At 45.5% G+C, this 13,522-nt stretch overlaps 1 protein-coding gene across 1 annotated transcript in view; it reads left to right on the forward strand.

Annotated features, from left to right (window-relative positions):
* Window positions 1-2,092: 2,092 nt before the first annotated feature.
* Window positions 2,093-13,522, forward strand: part of LOC126474519 (cholinesterase-like) — a 78,038-nt gene continuing 66,608 nt past the window's right edge. The window contains exons 1-3 of the mRNA XM_050101991.1: window positions 2,093-2,107; window positions 3,290-3,424; window positions 6,907-7,183. Coding sequence (XP_049957948.1) covers window positions 2,093-2,107; window positions 3,290-3,424; window positions 6,907-7,183 — 427 coding nt within the window. The remainder of the gene's footprint in view (window positions 2,108-3,289; window positions 3,425-6,906; window positions 7,184-13,522) is intronic.

Here is a 13,522-nt window from a genome sequence, read left to right on the forward strand (position 1 = left end):
GATGAGCGATAGAGACAATAACAGATCATTGTCCTGCTCCAACATGCTGACCAGTTCCGCTACAGGATCCCTTGTGCTAAAGGTTGGTGTCGCTGCTGCATATCCCGACAAGTTGGGATGTTGTGCTTTCATAGTCTTGACAAGGTGGAGGATCCCACTGTTGTTGGTCTCTGTTGTGCTGCTAAAAGAAGGAGAAGAAGAAGACGAAGAATAAGAACACTTACCTATAACGATAATAATAGCAACTACAGACATCGAATGTGCACATTCATTCTTGGGGCTGTAGCCAAGATAGGAAATGGTCGCTAGAATACAAACCGATATCAAACTCCTACTAAGCAGTGCCTGAAAGGGTACGTGGAACGTATGGAAAGGCGTCTCCAGGAAAGGCCCCTGATGTGAGACTGAACTGTATTCTTTGGTACCTGAGATAGACAGTTCCACTGGCGACATTCTTGAGTTCTCAGCTTCAGAGGCAAGTATCTGTGGAGCTCAAAATTTTCTGACGGTCATATTCCCATGAAGGAGAAGTTGACGAGGAATTTACTTAATCAAATCCCTGAGAACGAATTTGTCCGATGAATCCGCTGATGGTCGGTGCACCGAGCATACTGCAATCTTAGACAGCACACGAATGTGCCACGGCAACACCTTGTAAGCTCTTGGTAATAAAGCACCCATTTTAGCGGCTTCTTTTCGTAGCTTCCTCTTTCTGGGAGGGGTTATCTCGCCTCCTTTTCGTTGTCCTTCGTCGTCCTTCACGTTCACGTTATACAGTACGGCCGCAGATGAGAAGAGTGTTTCCTGTGAGTTTGTGGCAAATGGCCTTTCCTGCGCTACGAATTTCAGCTGATTCAAGTGCGTTATTAATTCGTTCATGTTACAGTATATGCTGGGAACCATTTGTAATTGAGAATTTTCTTTACTCCTTTACCTCTAGCCCGATGAGGGAGACATGCCACTGGGTGGATCAGTAACGGGTCTTTTTGGTTGTTATCAACGTCTGTAAAGTGCGTTCACCTTCACGCAGTGAGAGACGTCACAGTCTAATGGCTTTGTAGAGACTGCTTTTGATTATCCTTTGATCTTCGTGTGCATTTCTCACAACTTGTGTGTGTATATTAAGATAATTTTGGTCTTTGTACTGCTAATGCTTTGTAAAAATTTCATTTACTGCATGATTTAGTAACCAACAGTTCTGGGGTAAGTGTACCTTGCAAGTACACGTATTTTTGCCGACGTCGCGGAAAGACATCGCTGATTTCTCTCTCTCTCTCTCTCTCTGTGTGTGTGTGTGTATGTGTGTGTGTGTGTGTGTGTGTGTGTGTGTGTGTCTGAGTGTGTGTATGTGTGTGTGTATCTGCGTCTGCGTGTCTGTGCAGGTGTGTGCGCGTATGTGTAGCCCTAATTTTCGGCACGATACGTCAGAAACTGTCAGGTGACCATCGGGCGCCAGACTGCTGTCTTCTGTAGACCGTACCTACCTATTAGAAGGTACGCGATGTGTCTCAGTGGCATTTGCCCTGTTACGTACTCACCAGAACAGTTTGCAGGAGCGATATGAAGCAAGTATATATATATATATATATATATATATATATATATATATATATATATATATATATATGTATATATCAGCTCAGCTTACAGCTGTTCGTAAAAAGTAGCAACATTTTTATGAAGCTCTTGGTAGAGCCACCACGGTTAACATAGGGCTTAATGCGTCATGTAGCTACGCCACAATTTACTTACTCGCTAGCCTAAGTCCATGAAATTTTGAAATAAACAATATAATCGAAAATGAGTCTCTAACGTAGACCGAGGAAAGCTATCAAATATTCACTTCATAGCCCTTGTAACAAACAACTAAAAAAATAAATAAAGGTAAACTGATTATTCAAACTACATACTGCGGCGTTCTCTTGTTGCAAAAATTGCGGCGATACATATTATGGGGTGCGACAGGAAGGATTTTTGGTACACCATGTTCGACAAAGTATACCACAGCTTGTTATACATACAAAGTTTCTGCGATAAACCTGATTCGTGTCATATGAATCAATTTTTGGTGTTAACTGAGAAAGAAACGTCAATGTCTGCGGAGAAGGTAAAACTGTGAGTTTATTAGTTATCCTCCTTAAAAACAAAACCATTCTACGGAAACTTTCCTGAATAAAACGGTATGTATTACAGTCCCCTTAAAAACACGTGGAAATATGTAACAGCAACTATGCATCAAACAAAACCTATGCTTACAATTTACTATTGCTATGTTAAACAGTTTTTCCCTCTTAAAATTATCTCGTAATCATAATTTCCGTTAAATAGTTCACTAGCCTCAAATTGCATCGAGTAAAATATTGCAACATGGATCAGTTAACTGCTCACTTTCTCATGACAGCTTTTAAAGATAATGCTACTCGCAATGGAAACTCAACTTTGAAAGCCTGTTATCTTATGGATAGTAGAACCTGTTAGAGCTTCCACTTTTATTAACTTATCTTACCATAAACACAGTCATCATCAGATAATGTTCTTATCGAACGAATTATACAGTGATTTTATTGTCCAGTGGTCAAGGGCGTCGTTCAGAGCAAAGGTGTAGTTACATCCGCAGTGGCAACTCGCAGAAATTAATCTTATCAGATAATTGTGAACTGATACACTTGAGTCATCCAGACAACTACTGAGGTGATTGGGTCAGTAACTGTCTGTTGTTGTATTATTATGTTGAGAACTTGCACACTAACCATCGCTATGCATTCACGCCGGTCAACAATCGCAACGTTGTTGTTATTCACCTTTGCAACAGTTGTCAAGGTAACGGCTTCTTCTCGCTCCTTCTCACCACATGGAAGTATAGAGAATAACGTAAAACAGTTTCTGTCTTATTCATAATAAGAGCGATCCTCTTTGCTTTTCTGCGTCGTGAGTCAATACATTATTAATTTAAATTTCTTTCCGCCTTGTAGCGTGAAGCACAATTCTCTCGGGAGGCTACCGACGCAGTTAATTTGTTAGTGATATTTGTGGGTGCTGTTAGAGGGAGGTGAATGTCAATAACTTTATTTAGGTAAATAAATAAAGGGGTCATACGCTTAATCTCTAAAGCATTTGGTAAAATATCTTCGCATTTTATTCATTGATTCTCGAAATAGAATATTCCTAAGGTCTGCTCATATTATTTGCAATGTGTTTTCTGCCATACTTGCTGAACAAAAATGTTTTCCTCCCCTCATTACATTCACCATCTACAGTCATTTCGAGGCAAATATTCTACTGATTGCAGACGGAAGACGTGCTGGTGACCGTGGAGCAGGGCACGCTGAGAGGGACCACAGCCACGAGCGTCTACAACACCTCCTACACGGCCTTCCTGGGCATTCCGTATGCTCAGCCTCCACTCGGGGAGCTGCGCTTCCAAGTGAGTAATCACTGTGTGAACGTGAGACTGTCTTAGGAAGCAATCGAACAAATGTTGAACAGTCTGAGAGAATTTTGTCAGCCAACGGCCTTGCCGCAGTGGTAACACCGGTTCACGTCTGAACACGGAAGTTAACTGCTGTCGGGCTGGGCTAGCACTTGGATGGGCGACCTTCTGGTCTGCTGAGCTCTGTTGGCAAGCGGGGTGCACTCAGCCCTCGTGAGGCAACTGAATAGCTACTGGATTGTGAAGTAGCGGCACCGGTCCCGTAAACCGACATACCGCCGGGAAAGCGGTGTGCAGACCACAAGCCCCCTCGATATCCGCATCCAGTGGCGCCGGTCAGTACCGCTGGGCTTTCATGGCCTGTTCGGACGGAGTTTAGTTTAGTTTTATGAATTTTACGCTACTGGCCATTAAAATTGCTACACCACGAAGATGACGTGCTACAGACGCGAAATTTAATCGACAGGAAGAAGATGCTGTGATATGCAAATGATCAGCTTTTCAGAGCATTCACACAAGGTTGACGCCGGTGGCGACACCCACAACGTGCTGACATGAGGAAAGTTTCCAACCGATTTCTCATACACAAACAGCAGTTGACCGGCGTTGCCTGGTGAAATGTTGTTGTGATGCCTCGTGTAAGGAGAAGATATGCGTACCATCACTTTGAAAAAGGTCGGATTGTAGCCGATCACGATTGCTGTTTATCGTATCGCGACATTGCTGCTTGCGTTGGACGAGGCCTAATTATTGTTAGCAGAATATGGAATCGGTGGGTTCAGGAGGGTAATACGGAACGCCGTGCTCGATCCCAACGGCCTCGTATCACTAGCAGTGGAGATGACAGGCATCTTATCTGCATGGCTGTAACGGTTCGTGCAGCCACGTCTCGATCCCTGAGTCAACAGATGGGGACGTATGCACGTCAACAACCATCTCCACGAACAGTTCGACGACGTTTGCAGCAGCATGGACTATCAGCTCGGAGACCATCGCCGCGGTTACCCTTGACGCTGCATCACAGACAGGAGCGCCTGCGATGATGTACTCAACGACGAACCTGGGTGCACGAATGGCAAAACGTCATTTTTTCGGATGAATCCGTGTTCTGTTCATAGCATCATGATGGTCGCAGCTGTGTTTGGCGACATTGCGGTCAACGCACATTGGCAGCGTGTATTCGTCATTGCCATACTGGCGTATCACCCAGCGTGATGGTATGGGGTGCCATTGGTCATACGTCTCGTTCACCTCTTCTTCGCATTGACGGCACTTTCAACATTGGACATTACATTTCAGATGTGTTACGACCCGTGGCTCTACCCATCATTCTATCCCTGCGAAACCCTACATTTCGGCAGGATAATGTTGCAGGTCCTGTACGGGCCTTTCTGGATGCAGAAAATGTTTGACTGCTGCCCTGGCCAGCACATTCTCTAGACCTCTCATCAATTGAAAACGTCTGCTCAATGGTGGCTGAGCAACTGGCTCGTCACAATACGCCAGTCACTACTCTTGATGAACTGTGGTATCGTGTTGAAGCTGCATGGGCAGCTGTACCTGTACACGCCATCCAAGCTCGGTTTAACTCAATGTCCAGGCGTATCATTGCCGTTATTACGGCCAGCGGTGGTTGTTCTGGTTACTGATTTCTCAGGATCTATGCTCCCAAATTGCGCGAAAATGTATTTTTTTTAATCCTATGGGACTTAATTGCCTAGGTCATCAGTCCCTAAGCTTACACACTACTTAACCTAAATTATACTAAGGACAAACACACACACCCATGCCCAAGGAAGGAATCGAACCTCCGCCGGGACCAGCGGCACAGTCCATGACTGGAGCGCCTTCAGACCACTCGGCTAATCCCGCGCGGCGAAAATATAATCACATGTCAGTTCTAGTATAATATAGTTGTTAAATGAATACCCGTTTAACATCTGCATTTCTTCTTGGTGTAGCAATTTTAATGACCAGCAGTGTATCATCCATGTTTTGGCCTTCGGAGAGTATCATCTAAACACGCTGCAGATTTCTGCTCACTCCTTCATCTATCCGAATGTTAAACAGCAAAGTACAACATTTAGACGCCTGCCAAATTTTGAACCAGGCACAAATATTAGTTTGACAAAATACTTACAACTGACTAGGCGGTGGCAACGGGGTGTGATAAAAGAAATTTCATTTAAAACTACTTCCCACTGTATCATAAACGCCATAGTATTTGCGAAACAAGTAGTTCATCTAATATTACTATATTAAACTTCTTCGGGGAGATTGACTGATGGTATGTTTTTCGGTTTCCAGTTGATGACTGCACCAGAAACACCGTTTTTTGGGAACTTCTTCAGGTGGGCCTGCTGCTAGGATTTCAACAATTCTTTAAGTTATTGTTGTTGTTGCACCCATATTCGTAGCCATGCTCGATTTACGACGCCTGCTGCTCATTTTGATTTGCCTGTTGTATGACTTGCAAATTATGTGGTTTGCAGAGCATGTATGTAGATGTAGTTGCTGACGTAGGCAAAGATAGGTTGAAGGATAATCAGAACACACCTGATTGAAACAGCCAAGGAAATCAGCTGTGGCTGAGCACTGCCTTCACTCACGAAACGAATGACGAGAATCATCGTGCAGGCGACGGGTACCTAAGAAAGAATAAGTAAGAATTGGATCGAAATAAAGACGGCAAAAATCTGTATAATTATAGGCGGAGATTTTAATCTAAGCAGTGACTGATATTCGACAAAGCTTATCAAGTTCTTCTGGTCATCTCATCTGTCAGAGCCAAACAATACTGAGATAAGGTTTCACGGAAAAACGACGAGGGCAGAACAAAATACGAATGCGCTCTGAAGGACTTACCCGGCGACCACAGTTGAACTCTGCTGTGACTGTAGAAGTTACACCGACGATGTATCAGAAAAGTTTCTCCTATGTCCAAGCAATAAATTTATATAACATCAATATCCAAAGCATCTGAAGAAGCTGAGTAGTTAAGTCGTTAAATGCTGTAATCAAAATGGAATCATAAATTCGGTTAGATTTCCAAAAATACGACGTTTCTATAATTAATGCTGCTCACATGAGTGTACTATTTAGAAAATGAATCAGTTTCACTAGAAAAATAACATATGCACTCACGTAGACTCACCTTTTGTGAACGTTTTTGCGGTTTTATGAACATTTCATTCATAGGAAAGTCTTTTCATATCCTTTAGTAGCTCAACAACACTGTGTCAAAGGGTCTATGTTTCCATATAAATATAACTGTTTCCACATGTACATCAAGACAAGAGACTGCTAGGTAGTTGCAGGATACATACATAAACAAAACACACAAACATCACAAGGTAGCGTCGCTAGGCATAGAACTTTATTTGTGTCAAAGCGAAAACGTTGTCTTTAACTTTCTAGATTTTTTGTGAAAGACTTTAGATTTGTTTCATATTGAAAACTCTGATTCATGGCAACAGGCGCCGCAACCGGCTACCAGTTGGGAGGGAGTCCGTGAAGCCACAGAGTACGGCAGCGACTGCGTGCAGTCGGACGGCACCGGCTCGGAGGACTGCCTCTACCTGAACGTGTTTGTGCCTGGCGTCCCAGAGGAGGGTGCCGGGCTGCCCGTCATGTTCTGGGTGCACGGCGGAGGGTTCGTCGACGGCAGTGGCTCAGACGAGGAGCACGGTCCGGACTTTCTCATTTCCTATGGTGTCATACTGGTCACCATCAACTACCGCCTAGGGGCGACAGGTACTTTCATCTGTCCGTGTCCATAACGCTCCTCACCGCTCACATGGATTCTCAATGTTATTTACGCTTCCTTATCCCTGTGTTTTTCAGTTTTGGTGTGCATTTATTCTCCCTTGTTATCTCTAGTTTCCCATCTGGATAATGTTTCCTATTTCACTTTTCATCTTTCTGACTAGTGCTTCATTTTTTATCCTCCATTAGGTATTCTTTCCTCTAGACCCTGAAATTTTCTATCAGGTAATTTAGTTTTAATTTCTTTGTAAATTCTACTAACCGATTTCCTCTTCTTCCAACTAACATTCCTCTTCGTCTCTCTCCTCCTCATCACCACCACTATCATCATCATCATCATCATCATCACCACCACCATCATCATCTTTGCTCCACCAAACATTCTTCGCTATTCCCAGTCACAAGGTTGACTGTGTAACTGCAGTATTTCACAAATTCGTTCCATTTCGTCACATATATGATGTAACCTGTATTCCTCATTTTCCATTGACACAGAATATTCACTGTGTCCCGAAAGACGTGGAAGTCCTCGATAATTAATTATAATATCTAAAGAACGTTCTGAGAAAAATGGTAGGTAAGGCATTGCGTATTTTCATCCGCAACTATCAGTCGAAACCGTTTGCTTGCTGATATAACAGTGAAACTATTACTTCTTTCCGCTTCCTACAGTGAACATTTTAACGACATAAAGCTGGTTAAAAGACACGTATCATGAAGTACCACCTCTCAGTGGTAATGTGGTGAGTTTCCACAAATCATGATACACTATGTGATCAAAAGTAATCGGACGCCTGGCTGAAAGTAACTTACAAGATCGTGGCGCCCTCCATAGGTAATGCTGGAATTCAGTATGGTGTTGGCCCAACCTTAGTCTTAATGACAGCATCAACTCTCGCAGGCATACGTTCAGTCAGACGCATGAAGGTTTCTCGGGGAATGGCAGCCCATTCTTCACGGAGTGCTGCACTAAGGAGAGGCATCATTGTCGGTCTGTGGGGCCTGGCACGAAGTCGACGTTCCAAAACATCCCGAAGGTGCTATACAGGATTCAGGTGAGGAATACGAGCAGGCCAGTGCCTGGCAGGGATGTTATTGTCGTGTAACCACTCCGCCACAGGCTGTGTATTATGAACATTGGCCCGATCGTGTTGGAATATGCAATCGTCATTCCCGAATTGCTCTATAAAGGTGGGAAGAAGGAGGTGCTTAAGACATCAGTGTAGGCCTGTGCTGTGATAGTACCACGCAAAACAACAAGGGGTGCAAGCGGCCTGCATGAAAAACAAGAGCACATCATAACACCACCGCCTCCGAATTTTACTGTTGGCACTACACACGCTGGCAGATAACGTTCACCGGGCATTCGCCATACTCACATCCTGCAGTCGGATCTCCACATTGTGTACCGTGATTCGTCACTCCACACAACGTTTTTCCACTGTTCGATCGTCCAATGTTTACGCTCCTTACGCCAAGCGAGGCGTCGTTTGACATTTACCGGCGTGATGAGTGGCTTATGAGCAGCCGCTCGACCATGAAATCCAAGTTTTCTTACCTCCAGCCTGCCATAGTACTTGCAGTGGAAGCTGATGCAGTATGAAATTCCTGTGTGATGGTCTGGATAGATGTCTGCCTATTACACATTACAACCCTCACCAACTGTCGGCGGTCTCTGCCAGTCAACAGACAAAGTCGGCCTGTACGCTTTCCACTTCACTATCATATCGGAAACAGTGGACCAAGGGATGTTTAGGAGTGTGGAAATCTCGAGTACAGACGTCTGACACCAGTGACAGCCAGTCACCTGTCCACGTTCGATGTCTGTGAGTTCCGCGGAGCGCCCCATTCTGCTCTCTCATGATGTCTAATGACTACTGAGGTCGCTGATATAGAGTACTTGGTAGTAGGTGACAGCACAATGAACCTAATATGAAAACGTATGTTTTTGGGAGTGTCCGGATACTTTTGATCACATAGTGTATTTGTGTTGGGCTGAATTCTGCCTACACGCTGCAGTACTGACTGAAAACTGGTTGTGTGAGAAACGGCTCTGGGAATGCACATTATGGCAACATCATATGAAGCAATCAATTAGATTGATTTTATAAAAAGTTTTATTTTGAACTCTATCAAGTCTTTCTACAGTCTGTAAGAGCAAGCACATTGTTGTGTTTACATAAACCATCAGTTTATTTTTATTTTTCACTAGATGAAAAACTTTCAAGAGATGACCATTCAGCAAAATTATCGCCCTTTACCACAGAGTCCCACTACTTCCCTTATATTTAGCGTATCTGCGCTGTGAAAGACTACAGGCAACACAAGACAGTTTTGTACTAAACACTGCGACAATGTCAAGCTATTTTCTTCCATGTAAGCTGTTGCCATATTTTGGTATTTACTTCTTAAGGACTGTTTCGTGTACTGATTACATCAGTTCACCACATACGCCCCCGATAGTCCTTTGTAGATTTCAGTAATTTTATGTGCATTTAGGCTAGTAAATAGTACGTATTTACACTGTCTATTTCATCACTGAAATATCTTCGCTTCTGCACTTTATTTCTTAAATACTTCTCTTCCTCACAAAGAGATTTCTGCGTAATACGTTTAATTAATTACTATAACAACTAGTACGAGGGTAATCCCAAAAGTAAGGTCTCCTATTTTTTTATAAATACACAGACCCGTTTATTTTTATACAATGGCTTACATCAGTTTACAGCTTGAACATTTGTACAAGGTGAGTCACCTAACAAAAAAATGGTTCAAATGGCTCTGAGCACTATGGGACTTAATATCTGTGGTCATCAGTCCCCTAGAACTTAGAACTACTTAAACCTAACTAACCTAAGGACATCACACACATCCATGCCCGAGGCAGGATTCGCACCTGCGACCGTAGCAGTCCCGCGGTTCCGGACTGAGCGCCTAGAACCGCTAGACCACCGCGGCCGGCTTAGTCACCTAACATTACCGCTGGATATATTTCGTAAACCACATCAAATACTGACGAATCGATTACACAGACCGAACGTGAGGAGAGGGGCTAGTGTAATTGGTTAATACAAACCATACAAAAATGCACGGAATTATGTTTTTTAACACAAACCTACGTTTTTTTTAAATGGAACCACGTTAGTTTTGTTAGCACATCTGAACATATAAACAAATACGTAATCAGTGCCGTTTGTTGCATTGTAAAATGTTAATTACATCCGGAGACATTGTAACCTAAAGTTGACGCTTGAGTACCACTCCTCCGCTGTTCGATCGTGTGTATCGGAGAGCACCGAATTACGTATTGATCCAAAGGGAACGGTGATGGACCTTAGGTACAGAGGAGACTGGAACAGCACATTACGTCCACATGCTAACACCGTTTTATTGGTCTTTTTCACTGAGGCACATGTACATTACCATGAGGGGTGAGGTACACGTACACACGTGGTTTCCGTTTTCAATTACGGAGTGGAATTCAGTGTGTCCCGACATGTCAGACCAATAGATGTTCAATGTGGTGGCTATCATTTGCTGCACACAATTGCAATCTCTGGCGTAATGAATGTCGTACACGCCGCAGTACATCTGGTGTAATGTCGCCGCAGGCTGCCACAATACGTTGTTTCATATCCTCTGGGGTTGTAGGCACATCACGGTACACATCCTCCTTTAACGTACCCCACAGAAAGAAGTCCAGAGGTGTAAGATCAGGATAACGGGCTGGCCAATTTTTGCGTCCTCCACGTCCTATGAAACGCCCGTCGAACATCCTGTCAAGGGTCAGCCTAGTGTTAATTGCGGAATGTGCAGGTGCATCATCATCCTGATACCACATACGTCGACGCGTTTCCAGTGGGACATTTTCGAGCAACGTTGGCAGATCATTCTGTAGAAACGCGATGTATGTTGCAGCTGTTTCGGCCCCTGCAATGAAGTGAAGACCAATTAGGTTGTCGCCAATGATTCCGCACCATATACACTCCTGGAAATTGAAATAAGAACACCGTGAATTCATTATCCCAGGAAGGGGAAACTTTATTGACACATTCCTGGGGTCAGATACATCACATGATCACACTGACAGAACCACAGGCACATAGACACAGGCAACAGAGCATGCACAATGTCGGCACTAGTACCTTTCGCAGCAATGCAGGCTGCTATTCTCCCATGGAGACGATTGTAGAGATGCTGGATGTAGTCCTGTGGAACGGCTTGCCATGCCATTTCCACCTGGCGCCTCAGTTGGACCAGCGTTCGTGCTGGACGTGCAGACCGCGTGAGACGACGCTTCATCCAGTCCCAAACATGCTCAATGGGGGACAGATCCGGAGATCTTGCTGGCCAGGGTAGTTGACGTACACCTTCTACAGCACGTTGGGTGGCACGGGATACATGCGGACGTGCATTGTCCTGTTGGAACAGCAAGTTCCCTTGCCGGTCTAGGAATGGTAGAACGATAGGTTCGATGACGGTTTGTATGTATCGTGCACTATTCAGTGTCCCGTCGACGATCACCAGGGGTGTACGGCCAGTGTAGGAGATCGCTCCCCACACCATGATGCCGAGTGTTGGCCCTGTGTGCCTCGGTCGTATGCAGTCCTGATTGTGGCGCTCACCTGCACGGCGCCAAACACGCATACGACCATCATTGGCACCAAGGCAGAAGCGACTCTCATCGCTGAAGACGACACGTCTCCATTCGTCCCTCCATTCACGCCTGTCGCGACACCACTGGAGCCGGGCTGCACGATGTTGAGGCGTGAGCGGAAGACGGCCTAACGGTGTGCGGGACCGTAGCCCAGCTTCATGGAGGCAGTTGCGAATGGTCCTCGCCGATACCCCAGGAGCAACAGTGTCCCTAATTTGCTGGGAAGTGGCGGTGCGGTCCCCTACGGCACTGCGTAGGATCCTACGGTCTTGGCGTGCATCCGTGCGTCGCTGCGGTCCGGTCCCAGGTCGACGGGCACGTGCACCTTCCGCCGACCACTGGCGACAACATCGATGTACTGTGGAGACCTCACGCCCCACGTGTTGAGCAATTCGGCGGTACGTCCACCCGGCCTCCCGCATGCCCACTATACGCCCTCGCTCAAAGTCCGTCAACTGCACATACGGTTCACGTACACGCTGTCGCGGCATGCTACCAGTGTTAAAGACTGCGATGGAGCTCCGTATGCCACGGCAAACTGGCTGACACTGACGGCGGCGGTGCACAAATGCTGCGCAGCTAGCGCCATTCGACGGCCAACACCGCGGTTCCTGGTGTGTCCGCTGTGCCGTGCCTGTGATCATTGCTTGTACAGCCCTCTGGCAGTGTCCGGAGCAAGTATGGTGGGTCTGACACACCGGTGTCAATGTGTTCTTTTTTCAATTTCCAGGAGTGTATTTACAGTCCACGGTCGCTGTCGCTCTACCTGTCTGAGCCAGCGAGGATTGTCCACGGACCAGTAATGCATGTTCCGTAGATTCACTGCCCCGTGGTTTGTGAAACCCGCTTCATCGGTAAACAGGTAGAACTCCAACGCATTCTCAGTTAATGCCCATTGACAGAATTGCACTCGATGATTAAAGTCATCACCATGTAGTTGCTGATGTAGCGACACATGAAACGGGTGAAAGCGGTGACGATGCAGTATGCGCATGACACTACTTTGTCTCAGTCCACCGGCTCTCGCAATGTCCCGTGTACTCATGTGTGGGTTCATGGAAACAGCAGCTAACACACCAATTGCACCCGCTTCTCCTGTGACGGGCCTGTTACGGACCCGTTTGCGTGCTACGACCATACCTGTTGCATACAGTTGGCGGTAGATGTTTTGCAATGTACGGCACGTGGGATGCTCTCTGTCCGGGTACCGTTCTGTATACACCCTGCAGGCTTCAGCTGCATTTCGTCGACGCTCGCCATAGATGAGTATCATCTCCTCCTTTTCAGATTTGGAATACACCATGGTCACAGTTCATACAACACTACACTATCACAGACGTCTGGTATCACGGTGTACTACAGTTGGTCTGCGTGCGGAGACGAATGCAGAATAACAACAGCAACAAGCGCTACATGCGGACACTGCGACAGGTAGACCAAACCACAACAGTGCACTACAGCCACACTCGTAAACACGGTCGTCATCGTAAACATGTCCCTGCAGATGCTGCTCGTCTACCGCGGCCCGTGTTTGTTACAACACGCAACTGAACGTCGGAGGTTTCAAGCGTCAACTTTAGGTTACAGTATCTCCGGATGTAATTAACATTTTACAATGCAAGAAACGGCACTGATTACATATTTGTTTATATGTTCAAATGTGCTAACAA

This window comes from Schistocerca serialis, chromosome 4 (genome assembly GCF_023864345.2).
Source record: "Schistocerca serialis cubense isolate TAMUIC-IGC-003099 chromosome 4, iqSchSeri2.2, whole genome shotgun sequence".
NCBI lineage: Eukaryota > Metazoa > Arthropoda > Insecta > Orthoptera > Acrididae > Schistocerca > Schistocerca serialis.